The 24,645-nt window shown below is 39.7% G+C and overlaps 1 protein-coding gene across 2 annotated transcripts in view; it reads left to right on the top strand.

The window, feature by feature from the left end:
* The first annotated feature begins 470 nt into the window (after positions 1-470).
* The window catches only part of LOC136864413 (uncharacterized), a 91,762-nt gene continuing 67,587 nt past the window's right edge, over positions 471-24,645 (top strand). The window contains exons 1-2 of one of the 2 annotated variants that reach the window (XM_068225681.1): positions 471-992; positions 1,142-1,184. In XM_068225681.1, the coding sequence (XP_068081782.1) occupies positions 885-992; positions 1,142-1,184 (151 nt within the window). In that variant the 5' untranslated portion in view covers positions 471-884. The remainder of the gene's footprint in view (positions 993-1,141; positions 1,185-24,645) is intronic. The other variant, XM_068225682.1, reaches the window with a different exon arrangement.

Below are 24,645 nucleotides of genomic sequence, written 5' to 3'. Positions count from 1 at the left end.
AAACTATTCACCTGTACCCAGTGATCTCAATATATAAACAGGATACACAACAGCTATGCTTCGGAATGGCAAAAATCGTGACGTTCGTTTTTTGTTACGTTGGCAACTGTGTACGTACTGAATGTGAATTTGTCATTCGTGATTCTTATTGGTGATATGAAGATTCGCAATTGGCAACACGCAGTTGCTGTTACTGCATCCAGAGCTAGGCTAGCCCAGCTAGCCTGATCGGAACAAGGAAAGATTGCGCTAATGCAAAATGTTTTATAGAATATTATTATAGATATATCATTTACAATTATTTTAATCAATAATATTGTGACTATGCTATACCGCATTAGCACATTAGGGCGGGCCGCTCCTGCGTACAAATTGAGCCTCGGTATATATATTTTTTTTTCGATACCCGAATTACCTTTTATCAAACGAGTTAGAAATTTTTCAGGGCTTCCATGCAACACGTGTCAAGCTGCCCGTCCTGAAATGTTCCTCTTAATGTTTCTCACAATAGGGCTACTACAGCTACTCTCCAATCATTTGGTATATCCTCTTCATGTAAGAGAATGTATGAAGGGATAATGTGATAGTTTCAGACTTTATTTTTATTGACAGAGCCCTTTTAAACAGAAAACAACGCTGCGCCACTTGTGGCTAGTTGTTTCTGGTGGTTTTCACCAAATACTTGTTTTCACTGTTGGCAATGGCAACTCCCCCTCATTGTGAATTCGAATTGGAGAAGGATGAGGAAGTTTGTTTGAAAAACATTCGTTCAAAGTTAACACGTACATACAGTATGACAGGACCGTGTAAGAGAATGTACAGAGATATACCGTGATGTTTTTGTAGTTGAATATAAATGGATTAGTTAATTCCTGATAAAAACCATGTGGATTAAAGGTTCGCCGTTATATCTGGCATTATGTTTGGTCTGCGCTGCAATTTCTCCATCAGGATCAGAAAGTATACAGTGTTCCAAAGATTGCACTTTAGTGGTATGTTGACATACATCCCCCTTTTTATATTACATTTATGAATATTTCTAGCAGTGCTTTGTAGGGACTATAGCGTAAAATAGTTATGTAGTTCGAAAATAAAAGTGTCTGAACTTCCCTATATAGGTAGTACTTTTTCTTTCTTTCAGGTCGACGATATCGCTCATCATATAAGAAATATAAATGATGAAGGTGAGGATAAACATATTATTATTCATTATCTTGCATAATTTTATTATTGTTAGTTTATTGCTCTTTGGTTAGGGTTAAACACTGATTGTAACCTTTGTAAGGTGCTTTTGAAAACTGTCTGAGACCTGTGTAAGTCTCTTTTTTGCAGGTAGATCATGATAGATTCTACCATTACCCGCGTCTTCTCTGACAAACGTATCAGTCAGCAATTTAGCAATATTGAAGCTGCAATAATAGTAATATGTAGGCCTACACACTTCCAAAGTAGTTTCGTGTTCTGTATGCTCCGAATGGTACATGACATTTAACAGACTAGTGCAGATGAGACATGCAGGTTTAACATATTTGCTATGGGCCTACCTATTAATCAGGATGATTTTTTTCTTATAAGAATAAAGTATTGGTTTGTTAGCTTGAATTATCCAAACTATTCTCAGCATTTTTCCTGTTTGGTAACTTGTCCCCTATATTACCCTACTTCTTGGATGTCATTAATGGTCTAATTTGCCTCACCCTTCAGTATGGTAGTAATTCTGCACTGTTCTTGTAGATTGCATTATCTGCCTGGACTGCCAAAACTGGTTGTTTTAATTAATCCTGAGCATGTTTGTGTGGTTTGGAATCAGATGAGCTAGAAGTCTTGCTGCTTGGGCAACAGCAGCACTGCAGAGAAAGATATAGGCCTAAAGATGATGCCTGCAGAATGGAAGCGCATGTTTTTGTACAGCCCTATGTAAATTAAATCTTCTCTCGGTCTGTTGTTCCATGTGGAGGAGGCTTGAAGTTAGTGTGTAGGATCAGCAGAGGCTTATAGTGACCACGTCAAAACATCACTGAGTTGCTTTGCTGCAATTACTGTAAACTTTTATCTGAGATGTACAGCTGCAAAAATAGAACTAAGCATATGATTTTGTAAGAGTTCCTCACAGTTACACTTTTCTGCGAAACATAATACCATGTGCTCATTCTTCCCCCCCCCCCCTTCTTTTTTTTTTTTTTTTTTTTTAAGTAAGTAGCCTATACATCATTTCTGGATTCTCTTTGAAAACATAATGTAAGACTACAAGTTAGATCTGGTCTGCTACTCCCAAACAGAAATACATTAGGTGGACAGAGACATGCAAGTTATCTTGAACATTGTATTTATAATACCTTATTTTTAAATTAATGAGTGTAATCCTCTCTGTCAGCTTTTCAGTCCTGTTTGGATGTATTCTAAGGACTAATTCTGAGTGATATAAAATCATTTTAGATGAAAATTTATTTTTCATTTTACTACTGCCTGGGTTACAGATGCCAGAAACAATTCCGGAGTAAAACAAATTTTGTATACCTGGCTCCTACAGGCAGTAGTAAAATGAAAAATAAATTTTCATCTAAAATGATTTTATATCACTCAGAATTAGTCCTTAGAATACATCCAAACAGGACTGAAAAGCTGACAGAGGATTACACTCATTAATTTAAAAATAAATGTGTATAGTCCGCGCACCTTTTAGCGATATTACTTTGTACGGGGAGTGAGGAGTAAGGAGGGAGCTCTCCCGGTTCCGGTTATACTGCCAACTGAATGGAAATTAAATCTGAATTGAATCGATAATATGATAGATCAATATGAATTTTCTAAACATTTATTATCTTCATGGTTCATGTTTGTGGATTACCGTAGTCACGTCCTAGTTCGTGAACCATGGGCAACGGCTGAGTGGCCTAGAAAGTGGTCCTGAGAGTCGGGATACCAGTTGCTATGGAATGGGAGTGGTCATCTCGGACATATTCTGAGTCATGGCCCTCCTTGTGCTCAGGCAGCTAGGACTATACAATTCAGCGGTGGTCCATAACCCTTTAGAGGAGAGATCCTCACTTGGACTATGTGCAAGTAGGGTAGCATTCTGCTTCATGAATTTACCGAGCTCAGAACATTTTAAGCAAGCCTCGAACCTATGGGAGTAATGGAGTCCCACTCCCATTTGACAGGCGAGGGACTCCTTGCAAACAACTTGGCGAACAAAATGGAATTCTAAGCCAATCAATATTAATGGGGCTTATAGAAGAAAGAAAGTAGAACTGGCTGAGTCAGCAAAGAGAATGCATCTGGATGTGCTAGGAGTAAGTGATATTCGGGTAAGGGGAGATAACGAGGAAGAGATAGGAGATTATAAAGTGTACTTGACGGGTGTTAGAAAGGGAAGGGCAGAGTCTAGGGTAGGGCTCTTTATCAGGAATACCATTGCACGCAACATAGTTTCTGTTAGACACGTAAATGAGCGAATGATGTGGGTAGATTTGTCAGGTGGAGGAATTAGGACAAGAATTGTGTCCGTGTATTCACCATGTGAGGGTGCAGATGAGGATGAAGTTGACAAGTTTTATGAAGCATTGAGTGACATCATGGTCAGGGTCAACAGCAAGGATAGAATAGTGCTAATGGGTGATTTCAATGCGAGAGTTGGAAATAGAACTGAAGGATATGAAAAGGTGATTGGTAAATGTGGGGAAGATTTGGAAGCTAATGGGAATGGGAAGCGTTTGCTGGACTTCTGTGTTAGTATCAGTTTAACTGTTACGAATATATTCTTCAAGCATAAGGCTATTCACCGCTACACATGGGAGGCTAGGGGTACCAGATCCATAATAGACTATATCTTAACAGCCTTTGAATTCAGGAAATCTGTTAGGAATGTAAGAGGGAATGATAAAGTGAGAGCAGCCTGTAAACGTAAAAAGAAGGCTTACCAGAAATGGCTCCGAACAAGGGCCAAGGCAGACAGGGATTTGTATGTAGATGAAAGAAACAGAGCGAAACAAATAGTTGTTGAATCCAAAAAGAAGTCATGGGAAGATTTTGGTAATAACCTGGGAAGGCTAGGTCAAGCAGCAGGGAAACCTGTCTGGACAGTAATAAAGAATCTTAAAAAGGGAGGGAAAAAGGAAATGAACAGTGTTTTGAATAATTCATATGATAACAATGACATTTACAATAAGATACAAAAGTTGAAAACTAGAAAAGCGGCTGGAATTGATCAGATTTCTGGGGATATACTAAAGACGATGGGTTGGGATATAGTGCCATATCTGAAGTACTTATTTGATATTTGTTTGGTCGGAGGAGCTATACCAGATGAATGGAGAGTTGCTATAGTAGCCCCTGTGTATAAAGGAAAGGGTGATAGACATAAAGCTGAAAATTACAGGCCAGTAAGTTTGACATGCATTGTATGTAAGCTTTGGGAAGGCATTCTTTCTGATTACATTAGACATGTTTGTGAAATTAATAACTGGTTCGATAGAAGGCAATTCGGTTTTAGGAAAGGTTATTCCACTGAAGCTCAACTTGTAGGATTCCAGCAAGATATAGCAGATATCTTGGATTCTGGAGGTCAAATGGACTGTATCGCGATTGACCTGTCTAAAGCATTTGATAGGGTGGATCATGGGAGACTACTGGCAAAAATGAGTGCAATTGGACTAGACAAAAGAGTGACTGAATGGGTTGCTATATTTCTAGAAAATAGATCTCAGAGAGTTAGAGTAGGTGAAGCTTTGTCTGACCCTGTAATCGTTGAGAGGGGAGTTCCTCAGGGCAGTGTTATCGGACCTTTATGTTTTCTTATATATATAAATGATATGAGTAAAGGAGTGGAATCGGAGGTAAGGCTTTTTGCGGATGATATTATTCTCTATAGAGTGATAAATAAGTTACAAGATTGTGAGCAACTGCAACGTGACCTCGAAAATGTTGTGAGATGGACAGCAGGCAATGGTATGTTGATAAACGGGGTTAAAAGTCAGGTTGTGAGTTTCACAAATTGGAAAAGTCCTCTCAGTTTTAATTACTGCGTTGATGGGGTGAAAGTTCCTTTTGGGGATCATTGTAAGTGTCTAGGTGTTAATATAAGGAAAGATCTTCATTGGGGTAATCACATAAATGGGATTGTAAATAAAGGGTACCGATCTCTGCACATGGTTATGAGGGTGTTTAGGGGTTGTAGTAAGGATTTAAAGGAGAGTGCATGTAAGTCTCTGGTAAGACCCCAACTAGAGTATGGTTCCAGTGTATGGGACCCTCACCAGGATTACCTGATTCAAGAACTGGAAAAAATCCAAAGAAAAGCAGCTCGATTTGTTCTGAGTGATTTCCGACAAAAGAGTAGCGTTACAAAAATGTTGCAATGTTTGGGTTGGGAAGAATTGAGAGAAAGAAGAAGAGTTGCTCGACTAAGTGGTATGTTACAAGTAACAACAAGTAACAAATTATCCTTGATATCTATGCCTAAGTGGTATGTTCCGAGCTGTCAGCGGAGAGATGGCGTGGAATGATATTAGTAGACGAATAAGTTTGAATGGCGTTTATAAAAGTAGGAAAGATCACAATATGAAGATAAAGTTGGAATTCAAGAGGACAAACTGGGGGCAAATATTCATTTATAGGAAGGGGAGTTAGGGATTGGAATAACTTACCAAGGGAGATGTTCAATAAATTTCCAATTTCTTTGAAATCATTTAGGAAAAGGCTAGGAAAACAACAGATAGGGAATCTGCCACCTGGGCGACTGCCCTCAATGCAGATCAGTATTGATTAATTGATTGATTGATTGATTGATTGATTGATTGATTGATTGATTGATTGATTGATTGATTGATTGATTGATTGATTGATTGAACTCATAATAGATTCCAGGGAATCACTGGAGAGGTGGAGGGAATATCTTCTCAATGTAAAAGGAAATCATCCTGGTGGTGTTTCAAACAGCCCAGCTCATGGGGAGGAGGAAAATGATGTTGGTGAAATTATGCTTGAGGAAGTGGAAAGGATGGTAAATAAACTCCATTGTCATAAGGCAGCAGGAATAGATGAAATTAGACCAGAAATGGTGAAGTATAGTGGGAAGGCAGGGATGAAATGGCTTCATAGAGTAGTAAAATTAGCGTCGAGTGTTGGTAAGGTACCTTCAGAATGGACAAAAGCAGTAATTGCACCTATCTATAAGCAAGGAAACAGGAAGGATTGCAACAACTATCGAGGTATCTCATTGATTAGTATACCAGGCAAAGTATTCACTGGCATCTTGGAAGGGAGGGTGCGATCAGTCGTTGAGAGGAAGTTGGATGAAAACCAGTGTGGTTTCAGACCACAGAGAGGCTGTCAGGATCAGATTTTCAGTATGCGCCAGGTAATTGAAAAATGCTACGAGAGGAATAGGCAGTTGTGTTTATGTTTCGTAGATCTAGAGAAAGCATATGACAGGGTACCGAGGGAAAAGATGTTCACTACTCTGGGGGACTATGGAATTGAAGGTAGATTATTAAAATCAATCAAAGGCATTTATGTTGACAATTGGGCTTCAGTGTGAATTGATGGTAGATAGATAGATAGATAAATGTCTTTATTGGCATAGTTAAGGCCATTGGGCCTTCTCTTACGCTAAATCAATGAATGAGTTCTTGGTTCAGGGTACTTACAGGGGTTAGACAAAGCTGTAATCTTTCACCTTTGCTGTTCGTAGTTTACATGGATCATCTGCTGAAAGGTATAAAATGGCAGGGAGGGATTCACTTAAGTTGAAATGTAGTAAGCTGATTGACCTATGCTGACGACTTGGTTTTAATGGCAGATTGTGCTGAAAGCCTGCAGTCTAATATCTTGGAACTTGAAAATAGGTGCAATGAGTATGGTATGAAAATTAACCTCTCGAAGACTAAATTGATGCCAGTAGGTAAGAAATTCAACAGAATTGAATGTCAGATTCGTGATACAAAGCTAGAACAGGTTGATAATTTCAAGTATTTAGGTTGTGTGTTCTTCCAGGATGGTAATATAGTAAGGGAGATTGAATTATGGTGTAGTAAAGCTAATGCAGTGAGCTCACATTTGTTGGGTTAGACACTCGCGCACTACACGTGTCACAGATCCTTGCACCAACATTAAAAAACTACAGAACATCATCTATACATGTAAACACAGTTCAAAACACAGAACATACTTTCACACGAGATTTAATTCTCCAGACATCTACAAACCACAAACAATCACACCATTTTCTTTTTTACACACTCCCAGAGTTCTCCATTTCCAAAGAGTACATAACCAAGTTCAAGGAAGTAAACAACACAAAGAACACATATTACTGGTTTCTCACATCCTCCCCCCTTGATTGTTGCACGAAGCAACAATCAACTATGCTCAAAGGTTCAGTTTCTCAGGAAATTTTACTCTCCTTCCGCTTCTCGTCAAATGTACCTCCCTCAGTGGAGACATTGAAGGTTGTCGGTCTCTGTCATCAACATCAATGACAGGACTAACATCTGAAGGTGAGGATCCCTCCAACAAGTAGAGTCTCTGTAAAGGGCGGGTAAGTTCACCAGAAGAAGTCTTCAACCGTACCACTCGTACCACACCATCTCTTCCAGGATATACCTCAAGCACCTTGGCAATAGGCCACTCGATCCGTCTTTTCTGGTCGCAACCAACGAGCACAATGTCCCCTTCCTTGATTTTTGTAGTTTCACCACTTGACTTCTGATGACAGTGTACAAGCTGACCCAGATATTCATCCCTGAATCGCTTCCTCCAGTCCTGACGTAGTTGCTGGATATATCTCATCCTTTTTGTTAAACACTTCTCATCTATCAAGTCCTAATCAGGAGTAACTTACTCACATTAGGCAGGTCTTGTAGAAACATGCTAGGCGTGATTGGACTCAAATCTTCAGGATTTTCTGACATGTAAGTGAGAGGTCGAGAGTTTATCAGAGCCTCGCAGTCACATATTATACTCAGTAGTTCTTCGTAGTTTAGAGACGCTCTTCCCAGCACACGACGAAGGGCTCTTTTGATTGTTTGGATGATCCGTTCCCACCAACCTCCCCACCAGGCAGCGGTTGGAGGGTTGAACTTCCACTGGATTCGTAGCAACGAGGCATCTTCTCTATCTTGCTCCAGTCAATGGATCTGAGCAGGTTATTACTCCCAACAAAGTTGCTTCCATTGTCGCTGTAAATTATCTTTGGCCTTCCTCTTCGCGCAATGAACCTACAAAGACTCATAATAAATCCATTTGTTGACAGAGTGGTTATTAGTTCTAGATGAACTGCCCTATACACGGCACAAGTGAATAGTACAATCCACGACTTCTGTCCTCCCTTGAGGATTAGTGGACCTGCAAGGTCTGTTCCCACAACTTCAAACACCGATGCGTCCTTCACTCTATCTTCTGGAAAAGGGCACTGCACTTCTGGAACTATACCTTTGGCTTCATGTCGTCTGCATTTCTTGCACGATGCAATCACATTTCTAACAGTTCTTCGACCTTCCAGTATCCAGTATCTCTGGCGCAAGTGAGCTAGTAGTATATTAGTTCCACTATGAAGCAGTCTTTCATGTTCCTCCTGAATCAAAAGCTGAACTAGTTTATGCTTGTTTGGCAAGACAACGGGACATTTGAAGTTACAATCGTCCTTCCTTTCCACAATTTTCGTCTTCACCCGCAGGATTCCTTCTGCATCCTTGAAGACACACAGAGATTTCAAACTAGAAACCCTTTCTTTGGTGAACGTTTCCTCTTGTACCAGTTGTATAAGCTTCTTTTCAGCCCTTTCTATCTCTTGCACTGTTAACTTCCCTTTATACCTTTCATTTCTTTGTTTTGCACTATTCTTCACAAATCTGAATATCCATGCCACCATCCTTACTATCTTGGTATACTTTGAAAAGTACTCCAGAAACCATGAGGCAGTACTACCAACTGTCATCACTACCCCTCTCTCCTCTTCGTGACAAGAGGACTCTATGTCCACAGCCATATTACTAGGCCATTCCTGCTCAGGTAGCCTTAGCCATGCTGGTCCCTCCCACCAGGCAGATTCTAAGAGTTCTTTAGCCGAACATCCTCGCGACGGGAAGTCGGCAGGATTTTGTTTCCCAGGAACGTGGTTCCACTCATCCCTTTGTGTGAAGTTTAGTATCTCCTTTATTCTGTTCTCTACGAAGGTTCCCCATCTTCCATCCCTCCTAATCCAACTCAATACAATAGTCGAATCAGTCCAACAATATTGAGGAGTCTCCATGAGACCTAAACTGTTCTTGACAGTGACTAGCAGTCGGACACCAATGCAGCAAGATAACAATTCTAGTCTAGGCATAGTTACTTTCTTCACCGGTGCAACTCGTGACTTCGCTAGTAACAACTGCACTGTCATCCCACAGTTACTTTCACTTCTTAAAAATACAACAGCAGCATAGGCTGAAGCACTAGCATCACAGAAGACATGTAAAGTGTATGATGTTCGATCACTGCTTGAAGTAAATCGTCTAGGAATTTCAACATCAGCCAAACAATGCAATTCTTCTAACCACCTCTCGAAGTTTCTTTGCAGATCTTCCGAGACCTCAGCATCCCAGCTTGTCTTCTCTTTCCAACTTTCCTGCAATAGTTTTTTCGGTACAACAGTGACAGGACATGTATACCCTACAGGATCAAATACTGCCTGACAGACAGACAAAATCTTTCTTCTTGTTACAGGTGGCTCTATATTTTGTATTTTCCCTACACAAGACAGGCTATCAGTTGTTCTGTTCCATAGTAATCTGAGTACCGGTATGGTTTCTTGAATCGCATCGCTTTCATTTAGTGCAGTACTCGCCCAACCTCTTAACTCAAACTTTGCCGTGGCCATCAAAAGAGAAGCCTCCTGTATGAAACAGTTTAATTCTTCTTCCAAACTGACTGAAGCAACACAGTTGCCCACATAAAATGAATGCTTGAGTTTTTCTGCAGTTTCACGGTACCCAGCAGGGCAATTATCAAGATGATGCTCTATAACAGCTCCTAGAATGAACGGGCTGCAATTTACACCAAATACCACACGACAGTGGCGAAAAATCTTAATCTTCCTAGTCGCATAATCATCCCACCAAAGGAATTTCAGATAATTACGGTCCACTTCGTTCACAGAGATTTGCAGAAATGCCTTCTTTATATCTGACACTACTCCTATTTCTCTTTCTCGAAATCGCAGCAGGATGGATGGTAGAAGTTCCAGCAAGTTGGGGCCTTTCTCCAAACAGTCATTTAGGGACAGCTTTCCGCCTTGTTTACTGGAAGCATCAAACACGGGTCGGCACGTCGTAGTTGAATCACTCTTGAAAACTCCACGATGAGGCATAAAGTATCCCTGCTTGTTTCCAATGTCATCATCAACTTCTTCAATTATATTTTCTGTTAGCCAGTCTTGTAGTACTGAATGATATTCTTCATATCTGTTCTCGGAGACAAGTTTTGAAGTCATTGATGCAAGTCTTTTCTCTGCCACCATTCTATTATTCTCAAGATCCTCTTTTCTTTCACACCAGGGTAGGCAGACTTCATATCTACCGTCTTTGTTAACAGCGACTGTTCTCTTGAAATGATTCAGAACTGCTAACTCCACCTCCTCTCTGTTTTTCCTGTCTGCTGGATCTGTAATCCCGAGCACATCTAACCTCCAGAGTCTTGCCAGATCTTCAATATGTGTTAGTAAGGATGTTACCAGGTTAGCCGTGTTACCATGCTCTGTAATTTGTGTTGATCCCATTATCACCCAGCCAAGACGAGTTTCTTGTGCCACTAAGCCACACTGTAGTCGTACCATTTTTCCCATGAATAAGCTTCCTGCATAATCAGCTCCAATTAAAATTTCAATAGTAGGATGACCAGCTCCAGTGTCAGAGACTACAATGCCCTTCTCTTTTAATTCTTGCGGGCAAGCACTTTGATTAATGCGAGGAATTGAACCACATATAGAAACTTGCTCTAAGGCTTCAATCTCACATTAATAATTTCCTGTCATGCCCTGAAGTGATACTCGATATCTCTTGTGTACTTGTCTTTGCGACGAGATTCCCCCAAACAGAACATGTATGAGATTCTCAGACCCAACACAAGAACAAGCCATTTCCAGAGCAGTCTTCTTTAGAATATAGGAACGCTGGAATCCAGTATCTATTATCGCCCTTACCACATGTCGACCACCCTTAGCTGTGATAACTACCATTAGAGTCTGCAACAGGACGTCTGGAGAACAACAGTGGTATGCACCAACGACATTCGTGTTTTCCCTCCTATTTTCTTCTGACAATATTGGTTTCTCGTTATTTCTAGGCAGGTCAGAACACATTATCGGATAATGTTTTTTCCCACAGATCAAACATTTTAGTGAGGATTTACACCTTACAGACCTGTGTCCGGGTTTTAAACATGTGAAACAAGCCCGTTTAGATTTTAACATGTCTGTCTTTTCCCTAAGAGACATCCTTTGGGCTTTAAAACACTCCTTACTCTCATGAAACTTCTCACAAAATACACAAACATTTGATCGTGTATTCTGTTTTTCACCAGTCAACAGATTATATGCAGTAGGTACACTTCCATCCTCTGAATCTTTTCTTTCATTGGAGGTTTTACCTGATCTATGAGTCAATTTAAACCCAGTTTTAGCTAACATTATCCTCTCCTCTCCTGCCACCTCATCCTTTAGAAATTCTAGCAACATCTTCAATTTTTCACTGTAATAACTTGCCTGAGAGTCACACTTGAACTACTCCTCATCCAGATTCTCAAAAGCTCCTCTGGAATGCTTGATTCAACAAGTGGAAACAAAATTGCCGCATGCTTGTCAAAAGTCACTTCAATGGATTCCAGCGCTCTTAAGTAACACTCAAGTTTATCGTACAGTTGTAAAGTATGTTCCTTACCTTTCACACTGGTGGCATTTTTTATGACCAAACCTAGGAGCTCTCTGATGTAGAACTCTGTCAGCAACTCCTTCTTACCAAATCTTTCAGTCAGTACGTCCACTGCCTTCTGATAGTTTTCTGCAGTCGGTGGACAGCTGTCGATGATCTCTCGTGCTCTTGTTCCTGGAACTGTCGCCTGGATCAGGTACTGGAATTTGTCTTCTGCTGCTATGTCTTCATCTTCATGAATTCTGCGAAACTGACTCCAAAAGGAAAGCCAGTCCTTTATGTCACCGCTAAATTTAACCAACTCTATTTTTGGTAATTTCATCTTCTTTTTATGTGAATCAACAGAACATGCCATCTCAAACCTATCATTTTCTTCGGTTACACCTAACCTCTGAGTGTGTGCTTCTATTTTGAATCTCACAGCGTCCATTTTATCCCTATATTCTTCAATATTGGCATACTCGTCTTCATATTTCTTATCACTCCCTTCTTCCTGCAAAATCAAGTCCAGTATTTGCTCATCTAAGATCGAAAGTTCTTGAAATAACCGTTCCAATTTTACGGACATTAACCTAACATCTTCGTCATTTATCGCGTCTTTATTTAGCTCATCTAGTAAAAGTCGGGAGGTTTTCGTGAATGATATCCTCACAGGTTTCCGTTTCTTACACAAATTCTCCATTGTGGCACGTGCAGTTACACTTATCACGTCGGGGTCACCAAATTAAATGTTGGGTTAGACACTCGCGCACTACCCGTGTCACAGATCCTTGCACCAACATTAAAAAACGACAGAACAACATCTATACATGTAAACACAGTTCAAAACACAGAACATACTTTCACACGAGATTTAATTCTCCAGACATCTACAAACCACAAACAATCACACCATTTTCTTTTTTACACACTCCCAGAGTTCTCCATTTCCAAAGAGTACATAACCAAGTTCAAGGAAGTAAACAACACAAAGAACACATATTACTGGTTTCTCACAGCATTTGCAATCAGCAGTTATTCTGTAAGAAGGAAGTCAGCTCCCAGACGAAACTCTCTTTACATCGGTCTGTTTTCAGACCAACTTTGCTTTACGGGATCTAAAGCTGGGTCGACTCAGGATATCTTATTCATAAGTTAGAAATAACAGACATGAAAGTAGCAAGAATGATTGCTGGTACAAACAGGTGGGAACAATGGCAGGAAGGTACTCGGAATGAGGAGATAAAGCCTAATTTAGGAATGAACTCGATGGATGAAGCTGTACGCATAAACCGGCTTCGGTGGTGGGGTCATGTGAGGTGAATGGAGGATAGCTTACCTAGTAGAATAATGGACTCTGCTATGGAGGGTAAGAGAAGTAGAGGTAGACCAAGAAGACGATGGTTAGACTCGGTTTCTAACTATTTAAAGATAAGAGGTATAGAACTTAATGAGGCCACGACACTAGTTGCAAATCGAGGATTGTGGCGACGTTTAGTAAATTCACAGAGGCTTGCAGACTGAACGCTGAAAGGCATAACAGTCTATAATGATTATGTATGTAATGTTTGTATGTTTATTATCTTACACCAACAACTGTGTCACACATACATTATTTAACATTATATAACATTTCTCGATGCGAATCTTGTTCCTGGCATGAATTCTATAATTTGGCTTTGCTGTGTAAACAACAACAGTACTAGTACGTAAAGTGTATGCCAGATATCACACAGAGATGCATAAGCGATTCATAATTTGTGTTTCAAAGGTTGCCAATACGAATCTCGATAATGGAGGTCGACCGATTCAGCACTAGGGTGTGCCTGTATCACTAAAAGGTGCGCGTACTGTACTCATAAAATACTGTTGTAAATAATGTCTGTTAAACATCACCAACACCAATTATTTATTCAGTATACAGTGTCTCTCATATAACTCAGACCAAACGCACAGTGTTGGTACTCTGTGCTACGGCAGCTGCTCAGCCGAACTTATATTGCACGCGGCCACCCTGCTTTAAGTGTTTGTACAAGATGCGAGAAGTGTCGTCCTTCCTGGGTTATACAGGCATTGTATCTGTTAACCACATTCTGCCACTAATGTTTTTGATTTCATTCGTAATGTTTTCTATCAATTCCTCCAATATGTGAGGATTTGTTTGATACACTTTTTCTTTCAGTTTACTGCACAAGTAAAAATCATACACCGTCAGATCTGGAGAACGAGGGGGAAATAGGCGAGCACTCATCACTATGTTTGCAAACACTTCCGAGATTGTAAGAAGGGAATCTTCTGCTGTATGGGCCTGGATTGAATCTTGTTGAAACCACCCATGTAATTCTTCTTCCATTAACTGATGGAAGGATGGCATAAAAATGTTATCTTGGTACCTCTCTGCGTAGGCCCAATTATTCTTTTTGCATTAACAGCACACCAAACACCAATCTTCCTATCATAATGAGGGACTTCATAAACACCATTAGGATTTTCTGCACACCAATAGCGAGTTATGACTGTTCACACAACCCTTAAGATGAAACCAGAACTTTTACATATAAATATACGGTGTTGCAATGATAACTGTCTCACCATGTTAATGTATAATATATATATTTTTATTTTTTTTATTTTTTTTGATGATTGCTATTTGATTTACGTTGCACTGACAGATATGTCTTATGGTGACGATGGGACAGGAATGGGCTAGGACTGGGAAGGAAGCGGCCATGGCCTTATTTAAGGTACAGCCCCAGCATTTGCCTGGTGTGAAAATGGGAAACCACGGAAAACCATCTTCAGGGCTGCCGACAGTGGGGTTCGAACCCACTATCTTCCGAATACTGGCTGCATTTAAGCGACTGCAGCTGTCGAGCTTGGTATAATATATTTTAACATTGAATGTGTTCTCACTTGTAAAGTGAAGTGTAGCCTATTGATTGGGTGGACCATTAAACCTAAAACTAGTTCATAATTAAGCGGTATGTTCTGAGCTGTCTGTGGAGAGATGGCTTGGAATGACATTAGTAGACGAATAAGTTTGAGTGGTGTCTGTAAAAGTGGGAAAGATAACAATATGCAGATAAAGTTGGAATTCGAGAGGACAAATTGGGGCAACTATTCGTTTATAGGAAGGGGAGTTAAGGACAGGAATAACTTACAAAGGGAGATGTTCAATAAATTTCCACTTTGTTTGAAAACCTTTAAAGAAAAGGCTAGGAAAACAACAGATAGGGAATTTGCCACCTGGGCGACAGCCTTAAATGCAGATGAGTAGGGATTTTAGTGTAAATTTCTACATCTCCAAAAATTGTAAAAGTAATATAAAGTAACATGTAAAAATAACATACTTGGACATTGCCTTCTCAGCATACGTTAACTTCTAAATCTTTATGACAGAATGAAAATACTTACTTCTCAATTGTACAGCTGTACAATCTCATTTGTTGTTCTTGCTTTCCTTCAATTCTTCTTTGTTTTAGAGTGGTAGGGTTATGTGCAGATTTACTGTCATTTCCAGAGAATACGTTATTGATGTCACCAGGTTTCGTATAGTTATGCACCAAAAATGTTTAAATTTGCATTGAAAACAAACATTTTCTAGCAATTATCAATGTGTATCATAAAAAATTAAATGTAAACATTAAACATTGCCAAAATAACTTTTTTTTAATGATTTGCTGTACTTCAATGAAATGCTCAAGTTTTTCGATGAAATCTACTTAATCACAGCATGATGCAGTAAACACAAATTTGCACCTGTTTTCACTAAAAGGTTTTTGTACTCCAAAAAAAATCCCTCCCTACATTGAAACGTACTCCAACTTAACAAAATCATTGACTTGTAGTATTCATGCACTGTCAGTTGTTTCTGTGCCTTTGAGTACACCAGAAATATCATCAAGCTTGTGGAGGCAGAAGTTTAGGGTTACCACTTTTTGATATAAGAAAAGGGACATTTAACTAAAAATATGAGATCTTTCTCAAAAATAAGGGACAGTTCATCAAGCTTGTTCATAAATACCAGAAAATCAAACAATAGGTACCAATTTCAATTAGATTATAATTAGTTTCCTTAACAGAATAAGATAATTATTGTAAAGTGAAAACCGTCAATACGGAATGATAATAATAATATAAGAGAATTTATTGGACTCCAACCTATTCAATACATTACAGGATGTTAACATTTTTAGTTAAACATCGTTAAAATGGAGACATGTTTCGCCCTCCATGTGGGGCATCATCAGTCATATCAAAGCACCTCAAAATTAAACCAGACGTCTGGTGGAAATTATGAACATAATATGTGTTCCGTCCTCTTAGAAAATTTATACAGAGCGCGCTCTTGTCCGCGTCTCTATTGAGTGTCCAGAATGCATCTGGTTTCCGGCAAGAAAAAGATACAGGCTGGAACTAGTGATGGGTCGAACTAGCTCTTTTGAGGGAGCTAGCTCATTCGCTCCCGCTCCTAACTGAGAGTCGTTCAAAAGAGTCGACTCTTGGGAGCGGGAAGGTAGGAGCGAGCCAGGAAGTCAGAGACCGCTCTCCGCTCCAGGTTCGTTCGTTCATTCGTTCATCCGGTTTAGGGCAGACGGCTCTTTATGACTTCCGGTCGCTCTTCATGACTTCCGGTCGCTCTGTATGACTTCCGGGAACGAACGGTATAGCGCAAATAGTTCATATTTTCCACAACAGATGGCAGCACAACGTCTAGTTCAGAAAGCTTCTCTTGAAATAAAATAAATAAACAAATGCACTCCTGGCAACATTGGCAAATAATCTAACGATAAAGCTTTATATACAGTAACGAAGAAATGTTTAACAAATATGCAGTATTAATGGATAACATCTAATATTACTTTGCCCATGTTCCTTTCTTCTTAAAATGATGCTTTTCAAGACTGAATGCACCGTGACGAGACGTATGTTCATGATATTGGCAATACTTACACGTTAATAAATAATTGTTTAAGAATGTAATGGGATGTAAGTTACTATAGTATACACTAAGCCATGAGTTTTTTATTCATAAGCGCCCAAAATAGCGTGATTTTACATCTTCTAGATTAATCATGACTCCCGTCTTTATTTGAAGGAGCGAGATGGTGCGAGATAGTTCACCTTTTACACAACAGATGGCAACACAATGTACAGTTTGGTACGCTACTCTTGGAATAAAACAAATGTACATTGCTGCCAAAATTCGCAATTAATCCGATGATAAAGTTTTACACACAGTAACGAAGAAACGTCTCACAAATATACAGTGTTGATTGATGACATCTAATATTACTTTGCCTAACTTCCATTCTCCTTAAAATGATGTCTTTCAAGATTGAATGCACCGTACGGGACGTATGTTCGAGATATTGGCAATACTTCCGTTCCACCCCGGCAATCCAGATTAGCATAAGAAGAATTCCTATTCCTGTGCACGTAGTTTACATTTCACTCAAAAGATGTCATCAGAATATCCTCTTTCGACTGGAGCTGCAGAAATTTTTTCACTTGACACTCCGCGTTGGGACAACAGATTCTTTCATCCATTAATGCAGCGTAGGAAACATAGCTGATTAAACGCGATCTTTAACGAAAATAATGGAAACTACTATCAGCACAAATGTACATATAACCAAGTATACTACAGTACGCATAGCATTTTGCCTATTTTTCGTGTACAGTATGGTCACACTCTCTTCAATTTTTTTTTTTTCCAGAACGATTAAACCGTATGAGTCGTATATGTTCAATATATTGGCATTCCTTACACTATCTAAACTTACTTCTTCTTCTACTTCCGCTTCGACCACTTTTCCCACACTTGTGGGTTCGCGGGTGCGAACTGTTCCGCAAATGTGGATTTGGCCCTGTTTTATAATAAGTAATAATGTTACTGGCTTTACGTCCCACCAACTACATTTACGGTTTTCGGAGACGCCGAGGTGCCAGAATTTAGCCCCGCAGGGGTTCTTTTACGTGACAGTAAATCTACCGACACAAGGCTGACGTATTTGAGCACCTTCAAATACCACCGGACTGAGCCAGGATCGAACCTGCCAAGTTGGTGTCAGTAGGCCAGCGCCTCAACCGTTTGAGTCACTCAGCCCGGCTGGCCCTGTTTTATGACCGGATGTCCTTCCTGACGCTAACCTTATGCGGAGGGATGTAATCAATATTGCGTGTTTCTATGGTGGTTGGTATTGTGGTGTGTTGTCTGAATATGAAGAGGAAAGTGTTGGGACAAACACAAATACCCAGTTCCCGAGCCAGAAGAATTACATTTCCGACTTGGCCGAGAATCGAATCCGGGACCCTCTGCAGCGAGGGCCTCAATTCTGACCATCCAGCTAAGGAGTCGGACTTCTTACACGTCAATAAATAATTATTTGAAAATGTACTGCGGTATACACGTTGGTATGAGTTATTTAGCCTATATTTTAAAGCCAAAACTAGTGTTATTTTCTATTTGCCTTAATTCGATTTAAAACTACGGTATATTATTTTATCCAATGTACCGTAAAACCGAAAGATTTTGGCAATATGTTAATTCATAACTACGAACTCATTTAAGAAACAGATGAGGATTTATCAGAGTATTTCTTAATTATTTCAGACAGAATAAAACTACGCCGTTTCTACTTGCCGAGTGGTATATTCAGTATTCTGGATAGCGACTGTTTGTTCGTGCTTAGTTGAGGTTAGTTAACCCGAACTTCGTGTCGTTTATTTGCTCCTAACCTACTGGATCTATACTAGGCCCTAAATCCTTCATAGATTATGAGTGCATACAGGAAGTGAACAGGTAAGTATTGCTCAATAACATGTTGTTTATTTCATTTCATTGTTTCGTTACGTTGCAAGTTGCCAGAACTATGGCACAAAAACGTACCTAACAAACAACCCACAACCACTGCACTCAGAGCACTGACTGAATGCGGGAAGAGGCTAGACTGGGCAGCCTATAAAAAAGCATCGCCCTCTACTATGACTGCGCTAATACGCCTTCCCAATACAGCAATATGAGCGATATGGGCCTAGTTCCCATTTCTACCACCGAGCGCTGCTTCGCTGGCATTGAAACACGATTGTTCATAACAGCACACGTTAAGTGTTTACTATATTTCTGTTCAAATATATAGCCAATCACTCAAAAAACATATTTGAATTATACCTTACACCTTAATAAAGAAATTCAGTGAAGAACGTACCCCTCCGCAGCGGAAAAACTGTACACAATAAATTAACGGCAGGTAGTAAATACTGTAGAAAATTATATTCACACAATTTTCTGTTTAAGTGTTTCGCGTTCTCGCGTTCAAATCTTTCAAAGATCTCTGTTATTTATGTGGCTATGTTATTTAAGAATACCGGAATAGCACACTCGCAAATAACTTCACTCAGTAACAATGAATGTCCGATTTCAGGACGACTGAAGTGAGGAAATTCACGTAACACAGGCACTAAATAGTCACTCATAGACCGGATTTTTTATGCTTTAAATACAAATCATGAATAATTTTCAAAATCCACAGTGACAAATTAGATGGGTACTGCAGCCTGTTTTAATCTCCTTTATAAGTCAAGTCCATTAGCACTGTTGAACACCTTGGTTATGTCAAAAAAATCAAGCATCTTGTCCGGCTGCAATGTTGCTACATTTGTGCTACTGATACGTATGTCGAATCAATTTTTTATCGATAACTTGTATTTGACAGTGGTACCTGCATTAAAAATCGTACATATCTGTACACGAATGGTCTTTTTTAAATATTCTAGGGCTGTTATTACTTCAGTCGCGAAAATATATTTCGCGTGCAGCACATTCATTTTCTTAAACTTAGGTGGCTCGATGTTTTTGCATATAAGAAGAATGAACCGGTTTCACAGTTTCATTTGATTGCATCTCATATAGTTTCTTGATAAAATCATTTTTTTGGTAAGGAATTTCTTACTTTTCAGAATGTGCCATATGTCGAAAGCAAGAAGAGGTACTTCACTATCAACAGGACAACAGATCTTCGATTTAATTTGTTTTGAAGAAGACATTCTTCTTATTCTGCTTACATTAGTCTTACGATTGTCACTCACAATGCGCAACACGAAAAAACCGCAAGCTTCGAATTCCTTTATTGTTTTGAGTGTTGAAGTAAAGGTATGTAGCTCTGTGCCTAAAAGCCTCTTAAACAAGAAAATGACGCTGTAACCTTTATTTTGTAGTCACAGCAGAAATTATAAAACAGAAAAGGTTATTGACTGGGGTAATTCGATTTCTACTTTCGCTCGCATGACAGTCATCTTGAGTACCTAGTTTTTATTCGCTTAACATGGAATGAAGCGTCTTACTGTTGAAAGAAGGTGTCGAGTTTCTTGTCATATAACATCTGTTGTTCGATGAACTACCAACAATCACAATTTCTCTTCTTCATTTAGGCACTGACTTTCTGCTAAGAGGCGCTCCTTTACTAAGAGTGTTATTCCAGTCTCGCAGTTTATATCTCCTACGTAGCGTGAAAGTGTGGATTTATTCGGTGTGGCAAACATATCGTTTCGATGATCTTGAATTGAAATTCTTCGGGAAATTCTGTTTTGAAGTAACATTTAGCCATTTATGTCGTTGTTACTCGTTGAAAGTAAATTCATGAAACTAAATCCCACTTGCCGATCTGCTTTTCATCTTACATTGAGGCACACAGTAGTAAACAATATTATGTACATAAACATTAAAACGGTTCATGACCAACGAAACAAGCTAAATAAGGTAAACACAGGCTCAAATTACTCCAGCACTATTAGCAATGATCACTGAGCGTGTCTCGTTAAGCAGAGTAATGCCAGCTTCTCAGCGCTCCAAGCGCCTGAACTGGTAACTACGCCGTGTTCGCTCGTTTACATGTGTGACTTGGCGAATGAGAAGGCGTATTAGCGCAGTCATAGTAGAGGGCGATGAAAAAAGGAAGCTGCTTCAGTATGTCACGTGATTATCTGAGGCATGGCATTGGCTAGAAATGAACAAGAGTCGATGTGACGAGCTAGCTCTTTCTTGGAGTCGCTGCTGATAAAAGAGTCGGCTCGTGCTAGCTCTCAGGGAGCAAGGAGGGAGCTAGCTCATACAAGAGTCGACTCGTAATTGAACGACTAGCTGTTGATAAAAGAGTCGGCTCGTGCTAGCTCTCAAGGAGCAAGGAGGGAGCTAGCTCTTAAGCAGACCCTACACGGTCAGTAATACTGAGTCAATAATACTGACAGTACGCATCAATATTGTAGCGACCTTACACGATCATTATTACTGTCAATATTTTTGTCAGTACCAGTGCACTAGCTTACCATTGCGGCATTCTCACTTTACAAATAAAGTCAATAACCGTCACTACGGAATGAGATTTATAACATGCAATTGCGGTATTCTATCAAAATGGATCGTAAAAGACGGGCATTTTGTAGCTATCATATTAGTACTGCACGAAACGCAGTTTTAAACGTAAACGATGGGTTAAAGATTGGCTTAGGAAAAGAGAAAAGTATTCTCATATGAAGTGTTGAGGGAAACACAATATACCGAAGCAGAAGATTATCAGAACTATCTCCGAATGCGTGAGGGTACATTTTCGAAATTACTACGAATGGTAGAGCCTTTTGTAATAAGGCAAAATACAAACATGCGGTGCTGTTTATCGGTGGCAGAGAGATTAGCGGTGACAGTGAGGTATCTTGCAACTGGTATAAATTTTGAAGATTTAAAGTTTTCCGCTATAATGTCACCAGTTTCCATCAGTACAGCAGTTGTGGAAACATGTAAAGTATTGTGTTAAGTACGTTTATTCTGGCAGCGTTTCATATAGCTCGATAAACTTTTGCAATAGGCCTACTTGACGGTTCCACAAGCACCACTACTTGGCCTTGGTGAGAAACGCATTTGTCGTCCACCGCTGCTCCGTTGATACTGACAGAATTAATGACAAGCGCACTCACACGGTCAGTATAACTGTCAGTATCCCCACCACTCTACAGTACTGACGCTCGCAGATCAGGAAATCCGGATCTGCTTCAGTACTGGCCTTCATTCCATCATTCCAGTCCACACGCGATCAGTATTACTGTCAATATTTTTCGGTACTGACAATATTACTGACCGTGTAGGGTCTGCTTTACAAGAGTCGACTCTCATTGAGAGAGCTAGCTCTGAGCTAGCTCTCTCCAATGAGTCGTTCAAAAGAGTCAGTTCGTTCATGAACGACCCATCACTAGCTGGAACTAGACAACATGTCGGCGAGACATGCATTCACGGCCACATGGCCTCCAACTTAATCAATAGCCATCCAGGCATTTCAGTTTATTGTTTAACGTGTAAATAGTTTCTATGTATTTTGTTAATCATGTACAATTGTAATAAAAGTTTCATTACGTGTAATATTGGTGAATGACTTGGCCCTATGGTCTTATCACGTGCTTAACCAAACTACAGTCCACTACCAGAATAATCATCGCTGTTTAGTAATACAACATGTGTGCTACAGCATTCAATTCGTCACCAAACATTTTGGTCCATTTCCGGGCCCGATATTACACGGCAAAAGTGAAACGCGTGTGAAATATCCGCAGGATTGGAAACATACAATGCAACGTGGGACTCTTCAGTTTACAAGGTCAGATTCCCTTTAATTACCTTTTCCTTGCATTATTTACATTTGTGTGAGCCAGTGCTTTACGATGGACGAGAACGAAATCGCAAAGCTGATCAAGCAACGGGGTTATCTGAAAGGTAGAATCACAAAAATCAAAACTTTCGTCGAAAAGTACGACACTACTCAAAACCTAGCAGACATTAGGGTTAGATATGATGCACTTATTGATTTAGAAAGCAAATACGATTTAGTTCAATCGCAGCTTGAGGTGGAGGATAGTAAACGAGATCATGGGGTAGATAGAGATGAAGTAGATGACATTGTGTACAGTTTGAAGGCAAAAATGCAGGTATTATTGTCGCCAGACCAACACGAAAATGCCGGTAGTATCAGAAGTAACACTTCCAATTCGTCGCATGAAAATATCAACATCAAATTACCCGCGATTAAACTACCCATGTTTAGTGGTAACTATGAAGATTGGATGTCGTTTGAAGATAATTTCAAACTATTGGTGCATGAAAATTCCAGTCTAGCAACCATTCAGAAATTTCACTATTTACTAGGAGCAGTTCAAGGTTCAGCTAAAGCATTAATTCAGAACCTTCCAACTACTGAAACTATACGGTAGCTTGGAACCTATTATGTGATCGGTTTCAAAACAAGAGACTGATAGCAGCAAAGCATGTTAGAGAAATCTTAAACATTGCAACAGTGGAGAATGAAACCGCTGAAGACCTCAGGCAGTTCATCGGCACATTCTCAAGCAACTTACAAGCACTTAAAGCATTGAAATTAGATACTCCTCTCGAAGAAGTAATATTATCACAACATATTGTTGATCATCTTGATTATGAAACCAGGAGAGGCTGGGAACTAGAAGCAAACGCCAACAAAAATTCCTCCCTCAAACAATTAACATCTTACATTGAACATCGCTGCCAAGTCCTTGAAAGCATGCAAACATCTGTCAGTCAAGGCAAGGTGCGCGGTAGTAAAGAAAGCTCACACAAGAAAAAACCGTCGTCCTATACACATGTTGCATGCATTAACAATCAGTGCTCTTATTGTAAACAAGGTCATACACCAGGACTTTTTGCATGTGAAGCATTTCTCAAGTTAACAGTGTCAAATCGCATTCAATATGCTCGTGACAACAAACTCTGTTTAAATTGTCTTAGAGCATCACATAAAACGTCAGAGTGTACATCCAGTCACTGTCGCAAATGCAACAAGGCCCACAACACATTACTCCATCTTGAAAATCCCAAGTCTAGTACAACTAACGAAACTACTTCGAACAACAAGGTGGTATTTGCCAGCGTTCACACAACCACCAAGAATGAACATCCATGTACTCGAAACAAACCATATGTGTTGTTATCCACAGTTATTGTCAAAATCAAGGATCACGGTGGTAAATTTCGCAAGGTTCGAGGACTCTTGGACAGCGGCAGTCAGACTCATCTCATTACTACAGACACTGTCAGCAGACTAAATTTAAAATGTAAAGAAGACACCACTTCTATTGTAGGCATTAACAATTCTTCATCAACTCTGAAACACTGTGTGGATATTCACCTCCAGTCCACAACATCAGATTTTAACACTAACATAAATTGTTTAGTGGTTCCTGCCATCACAGGAGAAATGCCTTCCATGGAGTTAGACTACAAATCGTGGAACCTACCTAATGACATCACACTAGCAGATCCTAAATTCTACAGTCCAGGCAAGGTAGATTTAATCATTGGTGCAGAGATGTTCTTTAACATTTTAAAGACAGATGGGAAAATACGTGCAGGTGATTACCCGGTATTGCAGGACACTCATCTGGGTTGGATAATTTCTGGTAAATGCCCTCAGTCAAACAGCCATCCTGCATGCAACACAGTCACTTCTCTCTTTGTCAAAAAGGAAGATCAACTCGACACGCAACTTCGTAAATTTTGGGAAATAGAAGAATTGCACACTAAACCCAAAACTCAGGATGAACAACAGTGTTTACAGCACTTCAAGGAAAACACCACACGCACTCCTGAAGGAAGATTCGTTGTCAGGTTACCTCGTAAGGAAACTCGATCACCCTTGGGCAATTCTCGTGATATGGCAACACAGCGATTTCAACAACTGGA

This window comes from Anabrus simplex, chromosome 1, assembly GCF_040414725.1.
Source record: "Anabrus simplex isolate iqAnaSimp1 chromosome 1, ASM4041472v1, whole genome shotgun sequence".
NCBI classification, from domain to species: Eukaryota; Metazoa; Arthropoda; class Insecta; order Orthoptera; family Tettigoniidae; genus Anabrus; species Anabrus simplex.
The sequence above is the reverse complement of the archived record's forward strand: the minus strand, read 5'-3'. Positions and strand labels throughout refer to the sequence as shown.